This window comes from Aplysia californica, unplaced genomic scaffold, assembly GCF_000002075.1.
Source record: "Aplysia californica isolate F4 #8 unplaced genomic scaffold, AplCal3.0 scaffold00034, whole genome shotgun sequence".
NCBI lineage: Eukaryota > Metazoa > Mollusca > Gastropoda > Aplysiida > Aplysiidae > Aplysia > Aplysia californica.
Window position 1 is genome coordinate 949,424 of NW_004797304.1, and position 26,589 is coordinate 976,012.

Genomic DNA, 26,589 nt, shown 5'->3' on the forward strand with positions numbered 1-26,589 from the left:
CACTTGTATGAATGGTCACTTCCCAGACCCCCCCACCCGCGTAAAAAATATATTATAATGACACTGTTCGAGACGTCCACTGTCTAAGACAATCACTGTTCTCCTTGACAGTGGGTGGCCATCTTGGACAATCTCAACTGTAATTGTCTCTTTGAATTCTTATGACTGATGGCTGTCTTAAGACATGATAATGCTTTATGTACAATGTTATGAAATGCTCTTCCTTCATTTTTTGCGTCTCCAGTATACTGGTGCGTCTGGCAGAGGGTGAAGTGGTCAGCGATGCCGAGATTCAGAAGTCAGCGCTGAGGGTCATCTGTAACTGTGTGTGTGGACCTTTTGAAAGGGTAACCAACTGTCTTTGTAGATCTTGTGTCCCTTGGCTGTCGAGATTGAGTTAAATCTATAGAGTATTGATTTTTCTTTTGTTGAGTCAAGCTGTTGGTTCATCTGTGAAAAGAGAGATCTTGCACAGCCATCTGTTTGTCGTTGCGTGGTGAAGACATACGTTTAAATACTGAATGAGGAAATTATTTTACTGAGTTATCTATCTGCTGGAATGTTATATCCCTCTCAGCGCAGGTTAATCCTCACAGCCAGGGCTGAAGCAGCCTGCCTGTTACATGAACCAAACTCGGGGGAGGGGGGGGGGGGATATGGAGCATTTGAAATTATAGTAACTAGTCGATTTATGAGTGGAGACTTCAGGCCAACTTAATTTCCTCAAGTATAAAATGCAGCTGGATTTTGATTAATGGCAAATTATAATTTATTTTGTGTATATTCAAGTGTTTGGGCAAGTTGTTGAGGCTGCCACTGGTAGGTCCTACTTCTTTTCTTACTCTTTTTGTCTTGCTTTTTCTCTGCTCTTCATGACTGTGTGTCGATGTGTTTCTCTTTACTTGACCATCAGTTGATAGAATGGTATTTCCACCCTGCGTAATGTTTGCATAAAAGAAAAAGATATGTGCACTTGTTGTGAAAGGGTGCCACAGGTAGGTCCTACTTCTTTCCTCTCTGTCTGGTTTTCTAAACTGTGGGTTTTGCTTTATCCTAACGCTAAAAGACTGCTATGTAGGGGTTGCTGTAAAAGAAAAAAATCCATTTGAGCAATTTCTTCTTGGAACAGTTTGGGAATGGAGTTCTGAGGTACCACCCCAGCAGCAGTCGCAAGAAGAACAACAGTGGTGAGGAAGATCTCCTATCGACCATGTGGAACAGCATCCGCACAAACAATGGCATTATGGTATGTGAGGTGCCGTTTGTTTTGCTCACAAATTGCATTTCTTTGTCTTGGTATGTTGTTTTACTTTTGATTCTGGCTTTGAAAGTGTCAGAGAAGTAACGAGCTTAGTAAAATATGCCTTAAAAAAAAAAGAATTGTGGTAAATGTATATTTTCAGTACCCTTATCATTACCAGTGCGGCACCCATTTTTTCTAAGAAAATCACTCATTTAAACACTTTTCTTTTAAAATTATAGATTAATGAAACATTGTTGATCATCCTCAGGAAATTTTATTCAGGAAAACTCAAGTGTGCAGATATTCATTATTAATGAGAAAATGCTTTGGATGGATGTACAGTAAAGTAGAAATCCTTATAGAATAAAACTACGGAAAGAATATACTGTTCAACATGTGCACTCCTACCTTTTGGCCCTTAACTCACAGTGTTGAAAGGGGTTTGGTGGGGGGGGGGGGGGAGTTGTACTGATGCAATATTTCTCTTTTTTTCCCCTTCTTACCCTTCCAGGTGGTGTTGAAACTGCTCAGCGTGAAAACACCCATCACAGATGCAGATGCTATTAGAACACTAGCCTGTAAGGTAAGTCCTCGCCACGCACCCCTCCCCACCTACTCTCATTTTCCCCCTTCTCTCTCTCTCACTCACACTCACTCACTCACACGCACGTGCACACACACACACACACACACACACACACACACACACACACACACACACACTTACACACTCACTCACTCACTCTCTCTCTCTCTCTCTCTCTCTCTCTCTCTCTCTCTCTCTCTCTCTCTCTCTCTCGCACTGACTCACATTCACACACACATTTTTTCATTGGTGCGTATTTCTCTATTTTTGAGTGGTATGTTGCGCTGTTGTGTGATTAGTTCCTGCTATTTCTTCTCTGATTCTTTTATTGTACTCATCTATACTTGACAAAATGTAACTGTTCATCACCACAGACTACCAACTTCCCAGCAGCAGGGACTGCCATATCTTACACCTTTAATGCTTCAGCTGTGACTGACATATGGGTCCCAGGAACATTTTTTTTTATGGGGGGTTACAGGCAAAATGATATAAAGTGTCAGAGTGAGTGTGTTAAGGGGATTTTCTTTCTTCATTCCTTTTGTTACTTACTCAGGCCTGAGAGTTTCGTAACTTGTTTTCAGGCTCTCGTTGGCATGTCAAGATCGGAAACCATTCGACAAATTATCGGCAAACTTCCCCCTCTCAACAATGGACAGCTGCAGAGTAAGTCCTGAGATTTTCATGCTTGATTCAGTGAGAAGATGAATACGTTATACAAAACTATGACATGACTGATATATTGTGTCGTTTATTTTATACTCTCTTGATTTTTCATCACAGATGTGTATATCTACCTTGCAAAGTTTAATTTATTGCAAAAACATGTATATTACAAATGTGCTGGACAAATTTCTTTTCTTTTTTTTTTTTAAAGACAGGTTATTATTTGAGTAGTGGTAGCACTTATGAATTACTGGTTCTGTTTAATAATGTAATTTACAATTTGAAACCTTGACCCTGTTTTATTAAAAATACCCTATACATTGTTCAAACCATGCTGCTGTTGTGTTACATCACAGATAAAAACAGCTTACTTGATTGTTATAATACTTTGAGATGTAAGATTCTCTTATCAAGAAACTTTGTGAGATATAAGGTTCTCTGAATATGTTTTATGTCATATTACTTTTGTCAAGAATGCTTCATTGTCTTTTTTACGTCTTTCTCGCGACTGCTGCTGTTGCTGTTCAGGTTTGATGAAAGAGCCGGTGCTGTCAGACTACCGTCAGATTCACATTCAGTTTTGCAAGTATGCTTCAACCCTGCTGGAGAAGATTGCGGGCAGACAGGCCAACATCCTGGGTGCTGCCACATTGGAGGAAATTAGAAAAGTGAGTATTCAATGGGTTCTTTTTTCTTATACAGTCAAACCTGCACTAATGGCCTCCTGTCCAAGACAATCACCTATACTAATGACCACTCCTGTTGTGGTTTTTTTATATGTATTATGATGACGCTGTCCAAGACATTCACCTGTCAAACACAGTTTTCTCCTTGACAATGATGGGTCACAGCTTCGAATGTTCTTCACTTCTCACCAAATCAGTTTACATAAGGGATGGATAGGCAAATATTGGGAATTAAAATTAGTACAGAGTGGTCATTACATTAACCCTCATCCTGCGGGAGCCGGGTTTATGTAGCCCGATAAGCCTATTTCGGCACCTCGCCTGCGTTCTGGTCCCGAATCAGTGTAGCCCCTGGCTCAGCGCACGCGCAGCGCGCATCCTCTTACGTGTCATTCGGGTCCCGAGTTGGATCCCCATTCACGCAGGTCAAGTGTGTGTGCGTCAGTCTGCTTGAGTTTGTGTGCGTTTGTGGCCTTCTTCTAGAACCACCTGCGTTGGTTCGTAATCGAGGCATACGTCTCATTCAAAACATGCCAAGTTGATAGCTCTAGATGTTCGTCCAATGAAATTATAGAAGAAATTGACCCACTTAGACATGAGGAGCTCGAAAGGATAGTCAGGAAACAAGACTTCCATTTTTCTATACAAAATATTTCAAATGAGCTTGATTTTGTATGAAATGATACTACCTGATAAAAGATGAGCTTGTTTAATAGTTTCGAATACCCTTGTGCAGGTACAAAGAACAATTTGAGTGTAAAACATTCGGAAATTGACCTAAATTATCCCTTTTCGAACCTCAGATCATTCATAACAACAAGAGCGTCCAGAAAATTTATTCAAATGGGCGTAACTACTCGTAATGTCTTATCAGCTTGTGAGAGGGGGTTATTCATGTGTTTGTAACACTTTATAAATAGAATGCTATGAAGGATAGAGCGTTATTTTCATCATCAGTTAACACACTCCCGCAGTATTCATGGCGAAAACACACGTTTCCTGGCAGGCGCGCTGTACACCAACAGTACACACTGAGTGACCCCGGCGGCCTGCCCGGCGAGTCCGACGTAATCGGTTGCTGATAAGATACGCATCTGGGCACAGACGCAGGATAAGAGTTAAGATGAAATTGTGTGTATGTAATTACCCCTTCACTGCCGGCTATTAGCTACATAGCTGTGCCGGGGAAAATTGCTCCAATTTACTACAAGCATCACATAGAACCCCAACTCCGAAACTCAATTGAAATCATTATCATCACTGTTACAGTCATTCATAATTTCATCTTGAACTTCTGCAGCTAAAAAGGAAGGTTGATAGACTGGTCTTTTGGATGCCATTGCGAAAAGCAAAAAAAACCCCCAAAAACGTAAACACAACTCAGAACGTCAACACTTCACTTCTTCAAAACAATGAAAATGACGCTCAGATTCATGGGAGACTACTGTAATATTAATGAGGATTCGTTGTGACACAGTTTGTCCCTTTTAACAGTGGAAATTTATACTAAAAATGACTTCATCATATGGCACAGGGGAGCACTTCTTGGCCCGCTGAATCAGCGGGTCGGGGCAGTGAAGGGGTTAAAGGATGGCAGGTGTTGACTGGAGTTTGAATGTAAGTCATAGGCTATTGAGCTTAATGATCCATTTTGTTGGTATTTTTTTGCTGTGATTCAGTCTTAAGTTGGGCTCTTGTATGGGTGGCTTCTATGTTTTGTACTACTATGTGTTTTTAATCAATTTAAAGCAAGGATATCTCTCTCTCTCTCTCTCTCTCTCTCTCTCTCTCTCTCTCTCTCTCTCTCTCCCCCCCTCTCTCTCTCCCTCTCTCTCTCTCCCTCTCTCTCTCTCCCTCTCTCCCTCCATCTCTCTCTCCCTCTCTCCCTCCCTCCCTCCCTCCCTCCCTCTCCTCTTCATCTTTTGCATGATTTCTTTCCCCTGTCAAACTGTTTCTTCATCATAACTCAGACGACTTTTTTTCACAGAAAGATTGTTTTTAAAGAACAGGAAATTTTTGAAATTTCAGACAGATTTTGCCCGTTGTCATATTGTTTTTCTCCCCCCCCCCAGGCCAGTGTTGTTGCCCAGACAAAAATTGTGTTCCAGGACAAAGAACTTTTGCAGCTCATTCATGAACATCTAATTTCCAAAGGTACTTTTTCACATTAAGAATGAAACAAAAACTTTCTGTGTATTTTTTGTTTTTCTTTCCCTTTGTTATTTCAGTCTGTTTGCCTTGCTTTTTGACTTACGCTAAAGGAGTTATTATAATAATGTAATCTACTGACTTTTGTTCGTCTTCTCTGTTTTGTTCCAGAACTGTGCGGCCGTTATTTTGATGATTTGTGATTTTTATTTCAAGCTGATCTAGTGAAGTTCTTTTGTCATGATGACCATGGCAGTAGTCACTGCTACACATCTTCAGTCTTCTATTTAAAAAAAAACTCATTTTGCCCAATATTTATATTATATTTTCTTACTTTCTCATCATTTAGGAAAAGTATACTATGTAAATATGTAATCAGGTTTCACGCTTTAGCTAATCAAGCATTCGCACTGAAGACACCTTTTTTACACTTTGCTGAATAATGATAACATATTTTCTTCCTTTATTTAATTCTTTTAACCAGTGTGTGATTTAATGGAAGTTACATGGTGAAATAAACATTGGAGGACATTAGAACCACACTTTTTCCACATCATACTTTAACAGGGTTGTATGAGGCAGCGACAGCTCTGCAGAAAGAAGCCAGCCTCCCAAAGTGTGCCACACCCCCACCCCACCCTCCAAGTGCCTCCTCACACATATACTCCCCAACCACCCCTAAAATGGTGAGTATTGTTTTTGTCTCTTTGCAGGTTTGTTCATTTTTAAAAAAGTTTGTAGGGGGCTCTCGTGGTCTAGGGGTTACGGTGTTTGCCTCTCATTCAATAGGCCTTGGGTTCGAATCCAGATAATGACGGGAAAATTTTGTTCTCTAAAATGTTCTCTTTTCACATCCTTTCCTGTCCTCTAACAATGTTCTTTCATCTCCACTTTCTGCTCCTACCCCCTCACCTCCTTTGCCCTCTGCTCTGGGCTCCTGGCTCTTTCTGCAGCCTTTCTATTGCTACTCCTTGGCTCCTTACTGCTGTCTTTCAGCCTCACCCCTGACCTTATGGTGGGTAAGACTACACCTAGCCTTCTCAGATAGGGTGAGAAATCTGGGGGGTCCCGCTTGCAAGTTGCACACGTTAAAGATTCTTCAGTGGTCCAAAATCAATAGGAGTAGGCTTCGGCCGCCACCCTGACAAACTTAAAAATTCCCTACCTACTGACAATGTATAATGTATTCATATGACCTTATGCAGTTGCGAGCACCGTAAAACACTTACCAAAAAGAATAAAAAAATTCTCCCTACTGTGTGTGTTCACAAGAATGAATAAAACAGAATAGAAGAAGAATAAATTGATGTCCTCCGTGTTCTCTGTACATATCCCACAAGATGCTGAAAATCCTTCTGCAAGTTGTTCAGAGGTGCAACTTGTAGTTCCCTCTTTTATTTCGGTCATGTCCATCTTTCTTTTTCCATACTCCAAATGGGTGATATTGTGTGGATGTGCACCTCATTTTTCAAACATTTTCGATTTTACTGAAATTAGTAAAAGCATGCAGTCAGTTTCTTTCAAAGGAGGATTGTTCGAGTTTTTAAAAACTCTCCTTACCTTAGGGTCGTCAGTTGAGCCAGCCAGCAGCAACTAATGGGGCCATGCCTAGTCAGAGCAGCAGAGAGATCTTCCCTTCCACTCCTGGTTCCAGCAGCCAGAGTCCCTGCTCAAACTCAACCATCACAGCAGCAACAGCAGCAGCAGCAGTCACGCCAACGACTTCATCAACGCCATCATCTTCTTCAGACAGAGGTGAGTTTGAGCAAAGGAGAAATTTATAGTTTGAACAACACATACTGTTGAAAATAATTATTCTCTGTACAGTTATTGATAATAATAATAAATGATTAGCATTCTGTAGTGCGAATTCTTGCTCAACAGCCAGGTCTATGTACTTTCCATCAATATTATTACCCCACCAGACCTGATAGCATTCTGAAACAATCTCAACTTTCTGGGAAGCACACAGTGCAAGCTGCCATTTTATAGGCATTAAAACACTAAAACTAAAACACACTGACAAGATTATTTGTAAGACGCTTGATTTCACTTTGAGGGAATCTGAGGTCAGGTCTTCCACTGAATTTGAGTTAATCAGAGAACTCATGTTTGTCTCCATTGTCTTATTGGATACAGAGACTAATTTTAAAACTATTGAGAGCAAAAATGTTCCTCTCCGATTCCCATCATGTTTAGGGGTTGTTTTTTTTTGTTTTTGTGAGTTTTTCTTATTCTTTGAATGAAAAAGGTTTTTAAAAAAAATCTTCTTTCCAACTTAAAAAAACATTTCACTTGTACCATTTAAAAACAATTATTTGACAATGAAGAAAACCCAAATCGCTTTAGCTATGATGTCATATTTTCAGTATTTTTCTTCCCTGTATGTTTGAGGCTTTAGATACTACTAGTTTGTGATTTCCTTGCATGTCTGAAATTTTAAATATAACAACAGTCAAAGCTGATCTAATGGCCACCTTCCCAAGACAGTTATCTGTACAAATGACCACTTCCCTCTTCTCCCTTGTCGGGTTTAAAAAAAAAAAAATTTTTTAAACCTTATAATGAAACTGTTCAAGCTGTTCACTTGTCTGAGACACCCACTTTTCTCCTTGACAATGGATGGGCCTTTGTGGACAATTTTGACTGCATTTATGATTCCCTTTCATAAAAGTAATTTGTCACTTTGTCACTTCCCTGCATGTCTGAGGCTTTAAATAATAATATAAGTAATTTGTCACTTCCCTGCATATTTGAAACTTAAAATATAAGTATTTTGTCACTTCTGTGCATGTCTGAGGCTTAAAATATAAGTAATTTGTGGCTTCCCTGCTTGTTGTGCCCTCAGGTTTTGCGCCCATACCTGGTCCATCTCAGGTCAAGACTCCGGCCTGCCCCAGTAGCAGCAGTGTGGGCACGCCCGGTCACATCAAGTTCACCCTGAACAAAACCCCCAACAACACACATCAGCCAGCTGCTCTCCCGCCCAAGGTGAGGAGGCTTCTTTATTCTCAGTTATGTTGTAGTCACCTCTCTTCCGTAGCAAAATGCGAAATCTGTTTATCAAGTATTAGAATGACCAGTGATTTGTTGGAAAAAGTGGGCAAAAATCTCAGGCTGCTGACCGAAGATTGTACTTTTGTCCAGTTTGCTTATTTGGCAATACACGTTGCTATTTGTCAGTGCACACCGACAAATAAAAAGTTACCTTTTCCATTTTTTATTTGCAGGGTCTTTTCCCCCTTTGTCTAGTCCTCAGATAAATGTATAAATTTCATTAATGAAATTTTTGGGTAGCTGTATGAAAATGATGCATACTTGATCATCATTTATTGTTTCTAGGCAAATGAATAAACTACATTGTAGAGGTTGAAATCCAAAATCCCTCATTGCTGCGTTTTTAACTACAAAGATCATATGTGTAGCATTTTCTGAATCTTTTTGAGTGTGCAGGTTATCAGACTTTCAATTTTCAAAAAATATCTTTAAAAGTTTGTTTTTGGTGAATATTTTAAGACAACTCCACAGAACATAAACCTGAAAATGATGACAGCAAAATAAATTTCAAAGTCTACTTAACCGCTTCACTGCTGCTCGGCTTGCGGTGTGCATCCATAAATCGGGCCGTCCTATACGCTGTAGATGTGCAGTGTACGCCTGGCAATATCACTGTTTTGTTTCGTTTCCTACTCAGCCGGTAATTGCAATTTAGTATCAAGAGTGGGCTCCCCTGAAAGCTCTTTTCTTTCTGAGTTAGAGAAGCTTTAGTTTGCCCCAGTTAGACCAACAATGACCGAAGTAGCGTGAATTAGAGCGTCACTCCCTCTTCACAATTCTAGTGTCTCACTCTAGCTCCGAGCTATGGCTGATCACTCGTGATGTACGCTCTCAACGTATTAAGCTATCGACGAAATTTTTGCTAACGATGATAGCGGTTCATTCATTTCCCTTTAAAATGATATAGACATTGTTATGCATTTGATGCATTACCACAGAGTAAATAGCACTTTAAAAGGATCACCCGTTTGAGTGCTATTCCTGGAAACAAGGTCAGCATAGGGCAGGGAATATAGGTCAGCAGTGAAGGGGTTAAGACACAAAAACTAATAAATAAAAATAATCCAAATTATCACATTCAAAGACATTATTTTGGGGAATATTTTAAAAAATTGAAATGATGTTGGAAATAGATTTGCACCCTTTTCTCTCTTTTTTTTAGATCCATGTTTGGAAATTCATTGTTTATTTTTTTTTTTTGCCCATGCATGTAGCTCTCTTTTGGTTTTCCCAGATCACCACATATATACATATACTTTTTTCCCTCTCTCCTTGCTCAATTTTTTAAAAACGGTTTACTTTTATATAAGTCACTGTTACTTTATGATGGCAGCAAGAATCAGAATTAATGTAATTTTTGTGACCTTGGCTCACTCTTGTTACAGTCCACAAAGAGGCGGTTCCTAAAGGACCGGGAAGGCTACGTGCCCGCCGGCGGTCTGTCACGGACCAAAACCAGTGAGTACGACATCTCGCTGGACAAGATTGTGACCGAGTATTTGCGGAAGCAGCACGCCCTCTGTCCACAGCCCATCTCCACGTGTCCCACCATGTCGCTGTTTGTGTAAGTACTTTGTTTAGTTGTAGTAAGGTTTTACAGTGCGCGCAACTGCATAGGGTCATATGTACGAGCACCAAGGGGTGGATGTCAACAGAGAAGTCCAAACGGGGAATCAGGCTTACTCTGCTCACCTCTCTAGCCTCAACAGCACAAAGTCTGCTTCGACTATCAAGGCACCCCGGAAATGGCAGTACACAAGACAGTGACAAGCATACAAGAAAAGGAAAGGAAAAAATGATGATAGTAAGGATGAGGAAAGAAAAAGCAGCAGTTCCTCCTATTTTGTTCCGGCACAGTATGAGCTTGACACAACCTAATTACAATTCTGCTGTGCATAAAAACATGTTAATATCCCCCTTTTGGGAATGGCCTAAAGACAACTTCATTCAGTAGCACTGCCCTAGTGGGGTATGTTAGTATTCACACGATTATTTCTGTAGTAAAAGTAAAGTATTATATAGCCCCCCACCATATCTTTGTGCAGCACAAGGATTGCAGCACATCGTTTCCTGTTTCTGTGAGGCATAGCTACAAGCCCATTGTGACCCCTTCTGTGACTGCGGATGTTGCACACATAGAGCATCATATGCATTACTTTTCCCAATTGTTTGACTCTCTCTTTTCAAAAATGTTATATCCTTTTCTGCAAGCAGGGTGGTTATAGAGCACCTACTGATGATCCCACTTCTTTTCTTGTTCTCTATTGCCTTTGTCTGTCTATCTTGCTTTTTTTCTCTCCATGTCATTGTTTGCAAAAGTGTACATAAGATAATTTGTTTTGTCGAGGTTTTTCTTTATCCCATGTCATGCTCAAGTGGGTTGTTGGAGGAGGGCACCTGTGATGGGTACTTTTTCTTTTCTTTCTATCTTTTGTTGCTGTCTTAACTCTTACTGTTTTACTTACATTAAATGGTTCGTAATGTGTCGGTATGCTTTTTTAAACTCTCAAACTAAGCTGACACTCAGCAGAGCTAATTTATAATTGAGAATTACGTGATTGTTCACCAAAACGTGATTTGCTAAAATAATAATAATAATAATAATAATAATAGATAGCATTTTTATAGCGCATATCCCCACTCAACAGCAGGCTCTATGTGCTTTACACTATATTATTACCCCAGCAGACCATAGAACACTCCGAAACATTCTCAGCTTCCCGGGAAGCATACAGTGCAAGCAGCCGATTAAGCGCTCAAACACTAACAAACTGACAAGATCTTTCGCTGTCTATAGCCGGGTACCCATTCCCACCTGGGTGAAGTGAGGAAAATTTGTGTAAAGTGCCTTTCCCAAGGACACAACGTCGGGTCCCTGACGGGATTCGAACCCACGACGTTACGGTTGCGAGTCCGAGAGCCTAAAATGAAGTTAAACACATCAGATTTTGAAAATGATGTCTAGAATTTTGCTGTAAAGCTATTTTCATGTTCTTCTTTCTTTGATTTGCACTTTTTGTAGGCATAAATGAAAATGGCATATGATTTGTTTGTTTGATTGATATCTTTTTTCTTTTACTTACCTTTTATGTACTTTTGTTATCTGTTATGTTTTTTATTTCTCTTCTACTATGTCATTTTACTTTCAGTGGCTTTGTTCTGTAAATAGGAAGCTAATTTATTTCATGACTCCCTCTCTCTTATCTCTTTCTCTCTGTGTGCTCCTTTAAAAAAAACAATCAAATATCTATTATCCTTATATCTCTTCTTTTTTTCTTAGTATGTTACTCTCAAGTCATACCTCTAATCTTCAGCACTTATATAACCTCTTTGTGTCACAAGTGCCGCAAAACTCTTTCTAAATTTTAAAACTAAAACTTTCTCTCCGCAGCCCACACAGATGTCCCGAACCTTTGGGCAAGACAAGTGCACCGTACTCAGTCTGTACTAGAATGTTTGAGAGACAGGTACATTACTAAAGTGTTTTTCTTCTTTTTAAAAAAAAATATAGAAGGCATTTAAATTCATCCCATAGACATCAATCACTTTGTGGGATTGTTTGCATCGGGGGGACTTTCGGCAATGATTATATTTGAGAAACACGGCAGTAGCCCTTGTGTCTTACACACCTGATTTTATTTTTCCTATGTTTTAATTTTGTGATAGTGTCGGGAAGTGTACAGGTTTTTCAGTAGAAACTGACAGATGCTGACAGAAGATATTTTAAAAAATTCATTGTCTTTGAATGCCAAGCCAGAAGTATTTCATGTTCTGGTCAATGTAGTGTGTGGTTACATATGAAAGAAAGGCTCGTTGACTCTTCTCCCTCTTGACCCTCAGATCAGAGCTCCATACGGTGGAGTAAATGGACACCGCTTGGACCGACGGCATGTGCACTCCAAGTAAGTTGAGAGATGACTTAAAAATAATATTCATGAATTTTATTATTTGTGTAGCATCAATCCTATTGGCACCAGTATGGGATATTAACCGTAACATAGAAATGCTCTTGCTCTACTGACTTCTGTCTTCTTTGATCTTACTCTGTCTGTCTCCCTTGCTCTCTTAAACATGAACACCGCTCTGTCCCTTTTGCCTTCTCTTTCCCCTTTGTCTCTGTCTCTCCATGAAACTTTTTTACATTAAGAAATGAATTAGCACCTGCGTTACAGATGTGTGATGAACATTTTTTCATTTACAGACTACACCCCATTCAGACGTTCAGAGACGGAAGTGGCGATGGCTTAGCATGCTGCTCCTTTGATGTGAGTCGGATTAATTTTTTAAAATGAATTTAATTTGTGTCATATTAAAACAAATAGGAAGAGTCAAATGCAATTCCTAGGATACTTAATGTCTTTCTCTTGCTGGAAAAAAAGTGGCAAAAGAGGCAGAGAAAGAGTATCTGAGTAGGGAAGCGAGTGATGAATCGCGATAGCTAATATCTGTATCAGTTGTCCTGAGACTTGAAGGGGAAGAAATCTGTGCACTGGGTTCGAATAGGAATTGTCTGTAGCAAATTTTCTGTTTAAATGTTCAGTGGACATATTAAGTGCTAGTGTTGGCCCCTTTCCCTCTCTCTTTAGAATTATGATGTTTTTACCTATCCACAATGCCCTCTTTTCTAAATAATCACCCCGTTCAATATTTTCATCTGGTGTAATTTAGGCTCAACATTTGCTTCTTATAAGTCCTTCTGTGTTTTTTAGTCTTAAGATGTTTATATTTTATTAAGCCTCGGGATGAATGTTGCTGGTCTGGCAGGAATTTTGGTACTTGGGAAATGGTTGGCGGTTGTTGTCTCATGCGTATTTAGTGGTGTTTTGACGGTAAATAAGTGTGGGTAGTTGGAGGGTGCAGATCAGAAGTTCTACTTCTTTTCGTTCCGTCTATTTTTCAGTGTCTTTTTTTTTGTTTCTGTCTATCTGTCTTGCTTTTTGCGGCCACTAAATAAATTTTTGTGTTGAAGTGCTGCTCTTACCCAAACGGTAAGTAAATGGGGGAAAATAACCTAGAGAAGATTTGCATAATTTGAAATGTTTTTCCTGTTCCCTCCAGTTTGACAGTGACAGCATTTTCATCGGATCTTTTGCTGGTGACCTTCGTGTTATGAGGCTGTATGCCAGTGAGGTGAGAAATTTTTACTTGTTCAATAGGGTGCGATTGTCTGTTTAAATGAAGATGTCGCGTTTGAGAGTGGTTTGTATTCCATTTTGTGTTCACAGAGTTCCTTGGACACAACAGAAATTATTCTCAAACAGAAATAACTTCTTTGCTTATTTATAATTGTATACTTTAATTAAATGACAAAACATCGAATTAAAAACAAAAAATTAAAAATATTAAAATAAAGGACTCTCGTATAGTGGTTGTGCCAGTGTTTTCGAGAACAGTGAGGTAGAGAGTAGATATTGGAGTCATAATGAGTATTTGTTACGGTCTGCTCAAAAAGAGAAACTAAGGATTTATTGCTAGTGGCAAACATAATTTAGTTGTAAGAATTCGTTTAAAAAAAAAGAACAAGTGTTTTATTTTCATTCTTGTTTTGTTTTCTCAGAATGAGTATTACAGCACGGTGTGTCACTCTTCCCCTATCATCCACATCAGTACCTCCAAAGTGGTAAGTTTTTCTTTGTCTTTAGAGCACTTTGTACTTCAAGACCTTTTTATGTATGCTCCTTGTTTCTGAAGCTGGATGGAGTTGGGAAAGTCTGAGATTTCGCCATTTGTTTCATACCATTTTTGTTTCTTCTGCTCCCATAGTTCTCTTATTTGAATAAGAGATACCTTTATCCAGCATTATTAGACACCTCATTTCCCTCACACACATATGAAAACCCGGAGACATGACATATTTTTTTACTTTGTTTGAGCAGTTTTTTTGGGGGGGGGTTCCCTCCTGAAAAAGTGGCTTGGATATGGCTAGTTTCCACCTGACACCATTGTTTTGAATTACTTCCTTTTCTCATCAGTGGTTTTGGTGTAGCCGAAAACTGTCAGCGGACTCTGCTGTTGTTTGCCCATTTTCTCATCCCATGAATTTCATAGATATTCAATATTATAACATTAATCATTAATTCATTTTTTCATCTTGTCGAAACAGTATTGTGTGCTCTAAGTTTTGGGATTTTGTTTTAGAAGATTAATAAGCACTTGGGTTTTTTATGTTATTCAAGGGAAAGGAACGTTATCCTTCTGCATGTTTATTTTAAGATATGACTTTTTGATTTGCTCTCTGCACTATTTTCCAAGGAATAGATACTTAAAAGTTTTTAAAAATTTGCCTTCTAAACTTTTTTTTTGCAGAACCCAAACTTGTTGTTTACCAGCACCTGGGGAGCGTCCCAGAACTGTGCCCTCTGGTCTTACAACAGGGATGGGCCTGATATGAATCTGAAGTGAGTCCTTTATTTGTTCAGTTGATGGGTTAAAGTATACTTCAGCCTACATCCCAGGCGTGCACGCCGCCCCCCCCCCCCCCCACCCCCCCCCCCCATTTATTTTACTTCATTTTGACAATGTAAAAGAGAACCACATGTTTAAAAAGACTGCTTTTCTCCTCGATCATGGGCAGCTCCTTTGATCATTTAATCTGTTAATGTTACTGATCCTACGGTGGAAGAAATTAAATGTGTGTTTTCACCAGCTAACGACATTAGCTGCTTCAGTTCTTGTGTGGCTGTTGCAGATATACCAAAGCGGCATTGAAAAAGGCAGAGTAGATATTAATAGGGTCCTGTCTCACACGTGTGCTGATTTTCTATTTACCTGTCAGTGAGGATCGATGTTTTCCCTGTTGTGTTCTGCAGATATCGCCTAGACGAATACACGGCAGTGTTGGCCAACCGCAGCTCAGAGAGGTTCATCGGTACTAAAGAGATGGTTGCAAAAGTGAGTGATGCCGAAAATTGTTGGTCTTTATGGTTTATTTTAAGGACTTTTTTTGAAAAAGAAAAAAATATGTGGTTAATATTTGGGGGGGAGTGGGGGGTGTCATGTTATTTAGATGACTCAATGACTATTCAGCTTTTACAGCTGTGAAAAATGAGGGCATGAAACAAAAAGTGAGGTTTGTTGTGTTACTAGGAAGGCTAACTTTCAGTACTCCACAAAGTTTCTTCAAAACAGTTTTCAGTCAACTTTAAGAGTTCTAAAACTCGTCACTGTTCAAATTTTGCTTTTGGTATTGTTAGCTTGTGTTCATCAAATTTGTTCAATTGTTTAGTATAGTTTCTCAATAAAATTTATTGTTATGTGGTTGCCAGTGGTAAATCCCACTTATTTACTATTCCTTTGTTGTACTTGTCTGTCTGTCTTGCTTTTTCCCAGCTCTAAAGTACTATTATTATTGCTATGCACTTCCTCTTTACTCAAAAGAGTTTATCATTCAGGCACCACTATTGCAGTGATTGGTGGGTGATGTTTTGTGAAGTGAATCATACACGTTTTGTTCTCTCTTCCTTTGAATCTGACCCATGTCGTTTTTGTTTGAACCTGACGCATTTTGTTTTCCTGTCCTGTGACAGATTTACGATACCTCGACGGGCTCGGTAGTACAGACTCTGTATGACGAGGGCAAAGCCAACAACTACAAATTCAATGAAGCGACCTTCAGTCCTACAGATGACCTTGTGCTTAACGATGGCAATCTGTGGGACGTGCGCACCAACAAAATGGTCTACAAATTTGACAAATTCAACCAGTACACCAGCGGATGTTTTCATCCAGGCGGGCTGGAAGTAGTCATTAACTCTGAGATCGTATCCTTTCACCATATATTGAAGAATGTAATTTTTTCTTGCAGATTTTTTTCAGGAGTTTCACAAATTTGAAATGCCATAGATCTTTAGATCTTTTAGTTTTTTTAGTACGATAGTTCACATTCTGACAATGACTTTTTTTATTGAGTATCTCCGTCCTTTTGTTGCGGTGCTCTATCCCTCTTTGCTGTGCCTTGGCCCTGACAGGTATCTGAAGTCTGGGCAGCTTCTTTCAGGACGGAAGCAGCCTGCCTCCTGATCCTGAGTGGTCTAAATTGGGTCGATTGGGATGTAAAATGTTCTCAGTCGGTCAGTGGCTAGAAGTGTTGTATTTTCTTAACCAAACACCAGTGGGACATGCGTACATTCCGCCTCCTGCACACGGTGCCCGCCCTAGACCAGTGCCAGATCATGTTCAACAATAATGGAGACATCATTTATGGTCAGTACCCGAGCTTTTTGTGTTAAGAAGATGAAATTCTTTTTTTTTATTTGTAAGAATTGTATAAAAATCCCCAGTTTATTAAACATTTCATAAGGAAAATTCAAATTTCACACAAATGTAATGGAAAAATAAATGTTCTATTGAATGAACACATAGAGCATTACAAAGTACTTCATTGATATTACATCAAACATCACACAGATAAAAGTTGCACACTACCAACAAAATTAAATGAAAAGTGGATTTACTCTTCATCATTTATATATTTTATATGCTTTACTATGTACTTAAGATGTAGGTCACTGTCGATTAACCAAAGTCGTCTAGTGTAGAGGTTGAACTGAGCTGAAAAATATTCATATTGCTTTGAGGTTTTTCTCAGTTAACTGCTCTGTTTTGTATATATTGTATTGATTAGTCTCGACTGGTTTCAAATGAGGATTTACTTTTAGATACTTATATGACCTTATTGTGTTGCAAGTGCCGTAAAACACTTACTGAGACTAAAAGAAACTTATAATAGTGTATAAAAAATAAAGTGTTTGGTAAGGGTTTTATGTATGGTGCTTGCGACAGCAAAAGGACATGAGCTCAAAAAGGTATATGTGGAGGTCCACGACAATATGGAAATCACATTTTTGTCTTCCCCCTCTTTACAGCTGTGCGTGTTGATGATGAACCCAGTGAGACAGTGGTGCGGAGGGACTATGCATCTACACTGAGGACTTTTGACGCTACCGACTACACCAGCATAGGTAGAGTGTTGAAAGCTGAAGTGTTAACTGCCCAATAATATTGGTGATGATGAGTTACAGTACTGCAATACATTTTTATCAAGTGTTTGTGGTCACTTTACCTCAAATAAATATTTGCATGGATACAGCAGTGAAACGTAAGGGTCTCTCCCTTCAGTAAACCTCCTGAACGCATGCTCCCTCCCCCCCGAGTAGCACATTTTTTTCCATAAAGATTTTCCCTTTACCAAAACTCTTGTCTTGATCTTGATGTAAGGATGTTCCTTTCTGAAGTGGCTGATGGCATTTTGAAATTATTTTTTTTTTGTGTTTCAAGGAACAAAGCGTTCGTCTGTCTGTCTGTCTGTCTGTCTGTCTGTCTGTCTGTCTGTCTGTCTGTCTGTCTCTTGCTTTCTTTCTTCCTCTCTCTTCTTCTCTCTCTCTTCCTTTCTCTTTCGTCCTCTCTCTCCCTCTCTCTCTCTTCCTCTGTCTCCCTCTTTCCCTCCCTCTCCTTCCCTTCCCACCTCCCTAAAGACAGAATCCCTTTTGAGTTGAATTGACGACTTATGCATTTAAATAAATTCTCCTCTGCTGTTGTTTTCCCCTTCAGGCACCTTTGACTTGAAGACAAACAGTATCTTTGATGTGGCGGTGGACCGGAACGATCTGCTCCTGGGCATTGTGGAGGTAAACCATCCTATCAAATCATTGACATCTCCACACTAAGGCAGTAAAAGAATCTATTGATTAATATCACATGTGACTCTGTCTATTTTATAGTGACTGACAAGTCTTAGCGTTGAGTACTTGCTACATGAGGGATAAAAATAAAAGGAAAATAGTACCCCTTTTTATTTTATTTTGCTCTTGGAGAACTACTACGACTATTTTCACAGTGAAGCTGTTCTAGAAGTACTTAATACTGCAGTCCCGTCAGTGCTGCTGTTCTGTAGTTTTGAATGTTTTTCTTTTATAACCTTGCCAGAATGCTTCGAATGGTGACACTGATTCTGAGGAGGCATTTTGTCGTATCTACGAGCTGGGAAAGACACGTGAACCAGAAGATCAGGTAAGTGGTTCTGTATATGACGGTCACTATCACACATGTCTCTGTTAGTGACACTTTACAAATATATAAATACAATAAACTAAAATGAAGTTATAGGTACAATTAGTTTGACGTACAAAAATCAAACAATGTTTCAGATACGATAATGAAGTAGACCTGTCTGAAAGTTACTGTGTATAGATCTAGTTGCTTTCACAAGAAAATTGTTTGATCCTGCTTTTTAGGATGGGCAATACATTTTTGGGGTTACTCATGCTTCTTTCGGTAACAGTGATCATGAGCACTACCGGGTCATAGAAGCCAAAAGGCCAACTTTGTTTTGTATGAAAATGCATTAAATTTGGCTAATTAGATCAGCCTTGCAGGTGGTTGGAGGGCACCACTACTGGGTACTCCTTCTATGCTTTTACTTCTACCGTGTTTGTCTGTCTGTCTGTGGGTGGTTGGCGGGTGCTCTGCTCCTTCTTTTCTTTCAAACATCAATCGTCCTTATCTTTTCTCCTTTTTTATGTTTGTTACCAGACTTTTTTAACATGTACAGTGAAACAATCCTTAGAAACATAGAAGAATGTCCAGGCCTCAAAGTAAATGGAGAAAATATTAATAACATCAGGTATGCAGATGACACGGTTTTAATAGCAGGCTCCGAAAAGGTCCTTCAATTGCTTCTAGATACGGTTGTAAAAAAAAGTGAACTTAAAGGATTATTGTTGAATGTAAAGAAAACAGAATGCATGGTAATATCCAAAAAAGCAGCAAATCCTAGTTGTAATCTCATTAGCAAAGGTGAAAAGATCAAACAAGTCCAACAGTTTAAATATCTAGGATAAATGATAACATCTGATGCCAAATCTTCCACAGAAATAAAAAGGAGAACTGCAATAGCTAAGGCTGGTTTCAATAAAATGAGCCCAATCCTGAAAAATAGAAACATATCAATGAACACCAAAATGAAAGTCCTGAAATGCTATGTTTGGTCAACCCTTCTATATGGCTGTGAATGTTGGACAATCACTAAAGACAGTGAAAATAAAATAGAGGCAACACAAATGTGGTTTCTTAGGAGACTGCTAAGAGTATCGTGGAAGGAAAAGAAATCAAATGAGGTAGTGCTTGATGAAGCCCACGTGGGACGCTCAATGTTAAAAACAATCAGGAAACGACAAATGCAGTTTTTGGGACACCTGAATAGACATAAGGGTCTTGAACATCTAGCTCTCACTGGCAAAATTGAGGGCAAGCGAGGCAGAGGTAGGCCCAGAACAACATACTTAGGGAATCTAAATAAATGGGTAACAGGGAAAGATTAGGGAAACATAGCTTTTCTGAGAGCATCCAAGCAAAGGAATGAATGGAAAATCATGATCGCCGATGTCTGTCGCAGATCTGGCACTGGATGATGATGATGATGATGATGACTCTCTTATATGGAGGGTGCGGTGGCGGAGTGGCTAGTGCGCTTGTCTCCGAAGCGGAAAGTCCGGGTTCGAGCCTCGTTTAGGACACGGGGTTTTTTCCGCCCCCTCCTGCCCACCCAGCAGTAATGGGTACCTAACTTTGAGTTGGAGAAGTAAAGGCGGCGTGGAAAGGAACTGGCCACCCTACCACAATATGCCGAAGGCCCAGGAAGTTTTCTCACTAACAAGGCAATCCCCAATGTCCAGATCGGATGCGGGAACAACTTTCCTTTTTATACTCTCTTATATGACCTTACAGTGTTGCAAATGCTGTAACACTCTTACTAATACTTTGTCAGTCTGTCATGTCCTTTGCTCATATTGGCCATGACACAGCTGAAAGAAATGTAGGACAGATCCAATCAGTCTGTGCCAACTTGTTTGTAAATCTCCTACTCCTGTTAATGCTCAATGGCTTTGTCTTTTCTGCTCAACAGATTGAAGATGATGATGACAACCCACAGAATGATGAACCGGACGATTACGATGATGATGATGATGAAGATGACGAAGACGATGAAGATGACGATGATCTTGATATTGATGATCCCATTTTAGATTTTGTGGAAGCTTCTGACAGTGAGTAATTTAGTACGAAAGCAGCTCATCGTTTTGGGTTTGGGGGTTGATAAAAGATTTGTCAGATTGCTTGTTACGGTTCGAGCTCTAGCTGATGGGTATCATATTTCTATGAATTCCTGGATTCCTAGACGTGGGATATTCCATTCAAGCTTGTATCTTTTTATGTCTCCCTGTATGTATAGAATGTAATTGTTACTTAAGCTTTGGTATCCTTTGATAATAGGGTTTTTCTGGTTTGTAGATAATTTCAAGTTTGAGTAGATTGATGATATTATTGGGCGCTCATATGCATTTCTGAATGTCTTTAAACTCTTATCAAAACAAACAAAAAGAATGAGAATTTTGTATTCTGGTGTGGTCAGCTCCTTCTGTGTCTATTTTTTCCGTCACAGTGTTATCAGGTGCGCCGTTTGCTCAGTTGGTTTCTTGTTGGGAATAAGATGGTTCAAGTAGTTCGAATCATGAGGGGGTAGTTCAGTTCTTGAATTTCGGTTGTGTAGGGAATTTTTTAGGCTCTCCACTTTGTAGTGCCTGTCTACCTAAAGCCCATTCCCCCTCCTACATGTTAGATTTGTGGTGTCCATCTATTGAATACCACAGCGCCTCCCCCCCCCCCAATCTGAAGTTGAGGGGGGAGGTTTCACTACTCATGGCAGTTAGTACTATCCCTCTAAAGGTAAAATAGCGGACATCAAGATCTGTAGATAGTATTGTTTAGATAAGCACCCTGATACAACACTTTAGGATCATTTAAAAGGCAGGATCTCGGATGGGAACAAGCTGTAAACAAAGAATTCAAGCCAGAACCATCAGCAAAAGTACCCTTTGAGACCAGCTGAACAATCGGAGATGTGTATGTCTCAGATTTACATTTATGTTATAGCCAATTGTCTTTTTTCCCTTCCTTTTATCTCCTTTTTTCTGTTAGAAATGACTTTTATGTGTCTCATAGGGAAGTAAACCCATACGTAAATGAACAGAAAGGAAATAAGTCTCTGTTAGGATTTTAAATTTTGCATAAGGGAGTATTTTTGGGGGGATCACAAAGGCACTCTTCCATTTGTACAATGTTGGTAAAACAATTCCGAAGGCAAACTCGATATGACAGGTTGGAGCTGTTTTTCAGTTTCCAAGAAGATTTTTTTCCAGCTGTCTCCCCCCCCTCTCTGTGATTGTTCGTTCTCCCATCTCGGCCCTGTTGGTCTGGGTTTTTCCTCAGACGAGAGCGACGGAGACAACAACCAGGATGGGTTGGACGTGGCCGAGCTGAGCCCCATTGGGAGCAGCGACGATGGCAATGATGACGACGATGATGATGAAGACGATGCCTTGCTGGATGATTTGTTGTTTGAATTAGTCTAAATTGGAGGGGGGGGGGGGGGTGTTTGGTTGCACACCCCTGTGTATTAATGTTGATTTAATGGATGTTCGCGGGCAGTATTGCGTACAGACGTAAATCATTTCTGGCATCTTTTGAGATACGTCTGTATGCAATACTGCCTGCGTGTGGTGTGACTAGAGAAAGGAGTAACTCCTTCTCGTTCATTTTTTTGCTGACCCCCCCAGAAAGCACGATTGAATGGAGTTGCACATTTTTATTGTGACACCAACAATATGTTCAGACAATGGATTTTGAGGTTCATGGCGATGAATTTTGCAGCCAGTGCATGGGTATAATAATCCACATTTCCCTTAAGTGCTGAACCCAGAACAGTATTTTGCACGCCATATCATATACTATATAGTCAAGAGATGTTTATGATGGTCACCTCTGTTGAAAAAAAAAAGTATATCTTTCTTGGAGTCCTGCAAATGCTTCATAACATTGCTGTTGGATTTTGGAACGGCTTTTTTCAATTGTGGGTTTCCAGGTTCATGTCTAAGGCCCCAGAATTGGGCAGGTGATTGGAAAAAAAACCAACACAAAGAAGTCATAACGGTGCTTGGGCATTGTCTGTCTGCATTAAGTTTGGAAGAGATGGGAGTGGGGATGGATGGGTTGGGGGGAGGGGGTGTAGAAGAATGTATGTACATAGCTATGTTGAAAACCAACAGTTCATAGGAATAGGATATATTTTTTCATATTCCGATCTGGTCGGCACTAGTTTGCAGTCAATAAGCTTGTAGAGCTCATGATGAGCCTGATGGAAATTCTGTTTTTAGATTCTGTATTGTTTAGTTCAGCCGGGAAGAAGACGCGCAAGCTGTTTGTATATATCTACATTTGTTATATCTATATATAAATGTATGTATGTATGACTTCAAGAATATCCAATTCTGAGCTGTGATGATGAAGGAGACGATGTATCAAGCTTGCTTTGTGGAAATTTGGATAGTAGATGGGAAAGACGGGCAGGATTACTTGGAACCTGATGCTGTTATTGTTGTTGAAAGGGCAGTTGTCTTTGACTTGGATCTCTTACTTTTCAGGCACAGCACTTTATTCTTTACTTATTATCACATCATGCATAGTGTAATTGGAAAGATGTGTGCAGATGTTCCCTTCTCTTTGTTTAGTAGTCTTTATGTCAGATTTGTAGTATAAATACATTTTGTAGTATTTCTTTGATTGTCCCATCATTTTAAAATCATTATGATTTTGCAGATGATAAAATAAAGTATGTATCTGTTGGTCAACCTGTAAATATGTGTTTTTGAAAATCGCTTATTTCTGGGTCAAAAAATTAGTTGTTTCGTGAAAGTTTAAATTATCAATGGAAATTTATGACTTAATACTGATCTGGAAATGATGGATTATTCATTAAGAGGGTTTATGAATGTAGAATGGTGAAAATCACTTGCAGACAAAAGTTGAATTGAATTATATTTCTGACTTTCTACACTCAGTCACCTCAGGTTCCCGGAGCTCTATTCTGAGCCAAGAGCAGGAAATGGATCTGTAGTAGTTTCTATGAAAGTCTGCTGTACTTTTGACTTGCTGTATTAAACTTGTAAAGAATTTTTCCTATTGTTTGGTTGTGTCTTCATGTTTGCTGTTTGTGCCCTTCAACTTCATGTTACTTACATTCACTTCTACCTGTCTGTTGTTTTTCAATATGTTGGGTGTTTTTATCATCAGTGTGCATGAGTATGTCACTCACTATTCTGTTGTAGTAAAGAATAGCAGTCTCCAGTTTGCCTTTTGGCGACACAAACACATATTTCCTATTATTAGGGGTGGTTTCATGTACATCTTAATGTGTTTTATTTCCTATAATTTTGACTTTCTGCTGTTTAAGTCTAATTTTGTTATTGATGGGCAGCATTTCTGTCACTGATGCTAGTATTAAAAGAAAGAGGAGTGGGGTGTAAAAGAAAGAATTCCGTCATACTCTGTACATATGTCATTAAAGACTGTTCGGGACACAAACATTTTCAGAGTTCCCTCTTTGAGAAAAAAGGAGTTTCGGAACTGATATTTCTCTGAAGTGTTGCAACAGTGTCAAGGCAAGGAGAGTCTTAACCATTTACCAGCTCGAGGTGCCACGATCAGCAGCTCACTAGAGGCACCAATACATCTAGACCTTGTGGTAAATTTGCTAAAGTGTTTTGAGTTGTCTGTTATGAGCTGCTAGATCGACAGGGGTAAGCATTATGTTTTTGGAATAGACTAGGGATCTTCTTCTTGGCTTTATTAGTATTAAAACGTAAGTGATCTACTGGCAGAAATTCTGTCAATTTCTTTAGAATTGTGGGGCACAGTGAAGTTGGGCAAATCCCAACAAATCTAGAAAATAAGACTAGAACTTGGCTCTTGAATGATCCAATTCAAAATTCATTTCACGATCTACAGTAATACTGTATTAATTCCCTTGCACAGTTAGTGAGTTACTGTATGTTACATTATTTTTTAATGTGATGAATTAATTTGGGTAATGAGTGCAAACTGGTATGTAGTCACAACTAAAGAAGAAGAAGCAATGAATGACTTACCATCCTGTATTGCAGTGGAAACAGGCTTGTTAAAACCAGTGTTCTTTTCTTATAAACTGATGTTTTTGCCTGATCAATTTGCAAAAAAATTATTTTTTGTGGTGAATGTGCTGAAACAGTGTGTGGCATTTTAAAGAATTTTTATTCCTGTTATAAGAATTTGGGGCATGCACCAGAATCAGGCTGGATAGCTCCTTAGGGAGTAAAAGTTAAAGTATCAATTTTGAAAGGGTTAGATAATACAGTAAAATCTCAGTTTAAAGGTAGAAGTTCACCTTCTGCTTATTTATGGCAAATGTGCGCTCTGACATTTGTTCACTTGTGTAGTGGTTAGGTGCTTAGCTGTCACCCGCGGGAGACCTGAGTTTGATTCGTGAGTAGGCAGAACATTTTTATTGGGTATCTTATGCAGTTGCGAGCGCCGTAAAACCCCATACTAAACTGAGTATCTTGGTCTTTCTGTTGGGATTTTGTATCTCTCTCAGTCCGTGTTGACCCTGGTAGGCAAGGTTGGAAGCCCGCCTCCTAAATGATCTGAATTGTATCGATAGGGGCGTAAAAACACCAACAGTGACCAGATTTTTTTTTTGCATGCGTTAGAACTGTACTTCTTTCACAGAGTAAATGAATATTATTGTTGTTGCAAGGAAAGTGAGAAACGCATTAAAAAAATTTTTTTTCTTAATTACTAACCCTACTGTAAAGCAGGAGAGTTTTTCGTTTCTCTTTTGACAGCAACAATACACCAAAATGTTTTTCTAGTTTGCAATTTTTTGGAGAAATAGCTTAAAGGTTGATCTCAACTATTTGTTATTGTATTGCCGTTTTTTGGTCAGCATTATTGTTAACATTGATTCGTACGTTTCTTTTCGTTATATATATTGGCTTTCCTTGCTTTTTTTTTTTCTATCTCAGTACAGTTTGTCAACGATAGTGTGTATATATTAATCTTTTGGTTAGGAATATTGCCAGTCTTCCAAGTTTGATGTCGTATCATGAATATCGTTTTAAAATGTCTTCAAATATAATCAGAGGTGACGCTGATTTATATTTGGGGAATAAGTGTTTTCTTGCTTTGTTTATTGTTGCGACGAATTATTGGGCAATTATTGAATCTCCCCAGGAAGACCGTTCACATGTATTGTTAATTATCATCTTTAATGAGCATCATCAATTATGACTGCAGCACGCCCCCCTGTGTTGGGTTTTAATATATGTAAGGCACGTGTTAGATGTATCAAGTTATCATGGCTTTATGTTGATTTTATCTAAAGAGTGATGAATATACTTTTCAGACTGCTTTAATAGGTAAGAGTATATGCTCAAGGCTAAACCAATGTGGTTTATGTGTCGTATGGTGCGTATATTTTTTAAAACTCCTTAATCTAATTGATATATATATCATATCTGATCTAAGGAGTGCCAATAAAAATTATTGAGAACAAAAGCTGCGATGGGGTCAAGGGCTTTTTGGTTGAGGGTTGTATCCACTGTAGACTCCCATTCCTTATGATGACTTCAGAGTGCTGATAACTTTAATTACTTTACTATTTTCCTATATATTAATCTCTCTTTCTGTAACACTACTGATTTGGGGGAAACTTGTGGAGATTCTGTAAAACATGTAGGCCTACTCTCTTGTATTCAAAGTAAACTTATTGCCATAATGGTAATAAGTAATTTTTAGTCATTTTAAAAAAGTATAGGATGGATTTTGGTTTGTATTTGGTTATAATCTTCTCGTATGCAAATGCCGGTTTCTCTTCAACTTCATTGTCGCTCACGCAAAAAAAATTTGAGGCAGCATGGTGAAATCAGGCGCTCGTAAAATAAAGAAAGTGAAGAAACTGGCATTTTCCCACAGTTAAAGAAATTTTTTTGAATTTTTGTTTTTTGGCTCTACGCCTTTCATAGAACAAATTTATGAGTGGATTTTACTGAAAAACGTTGATTAAAGGCTTAAAAGAAGTAAATTTTCAGTCTCCATAGACTCTCAAGCTAAGGAAATTACGCAACTTTGGCGGCCATTTTCTCATTAATTTTACCTCTGAAACAAGGTGAGCCCCCACCTCCTTCAGTCGCCAATATCTGAACTTATACAAAAGATAAATGGATATTTTTTCCATCTAAAGCAAGGCAAATGGACAGACTTTAAGATGATACCAATGACTCCATGTGCCCTAAAAGTGACGAGCACCTGATTCCACCGCACCGTGACACAGA

General features: G+C 39.0%; 1 protein-coding gene across 4 annotated transcripts in view; it reads left to right on the forward strand.

The window, feature by feature from the left end:
• LOC101853677 (DDB1- and CUL4-associated factor 1) overlaps positions 1-25,813 on the forward strand; it is a 45,113-nt gene extending 19,300 nt beyond the window's left edge. For all 4 annotated transcript variants that reach the window (XM_035973833.1, XM_035973834.1, XM_035973835.1 and 1 more), the window contains exons 17-40: positions 245-347; positions 1,130-1,246; positions 1,755-1,826; positions 2,414-2,495; positions 3,024-3,163; positions 5,254-5,335; positions 5,897-6,015; positions 6,895-7,084; positions 8,178-8,320; positions 9,772-9,950; positions 11,778-11,853; positions 12,227-12,288; positions 12,588-12,651; positions 13,445-13,516; positions 13,944-14,006; positions 14,693-14,784; positions 15,196-15,277; positions 15,913-16,146; positions 16,498-16,588; positions 17,251-17,346; positions 17,936-18,012; positions 18,311-18,394; positions 20,289-20,430; positions 21,653-25,813. In XM_035973833.1, coding sequence (XP_035829726.1) covers positions 245-347; positions 1,130-1,246; positions 1,755-1,826; positions 2,414-2,495; positions 3,024-3,163; positions 5,254-5,335; positions 5,897-6,015; positions 6,895-7,084; positions 8,178-8,320; positions 9,772-9,950; positions 11,778-11,853; positions 12,227-12,288; positions 12,588-12,651; positions 13,445-13,516; positions 13,944-14,006; positions 14,693-14,784; positions 15,196-15,277; positions 15,913-16,146; positions 16,498-16,588; positions 17,251-17,346; positions 17,936-18,012; positions 18,311-18,394; positions 20,289-20,430; positions 21,653-21,795 — 2,605 coding nt within the window. In that variant the 3' untranslated portion in view covers positions 21,796-25,813. The remainder of the gene's footprint in view (positions 1-244; positions 348-1,129; positions 1,247-1,754; positions 1,827-2,413; positions 2,496-3,023; positions 3,164-5,253; positions 5,336-5,896; positions 6,016-6,894; positions 7,085-8,177; positions 8,321-9,771; positions 9,951-11,777; positions 11,854-12,226; positions 12,289-12,587; positions 12,652-13,444; positions 13,517-13,943; positions 14,007-14,692; positions 14,785-15,195; positions 15,278-15,912; positions 16,147-16,497; positions 16,589-17,250; positions 17,347-17,935; positions 18,013-18,310; positions 18,395-20,288; positions 20,431-21,652) is intronic.
• The last annotated feature ends 776 nt before the right edge of the window (positions 25,814-26,589 follow it).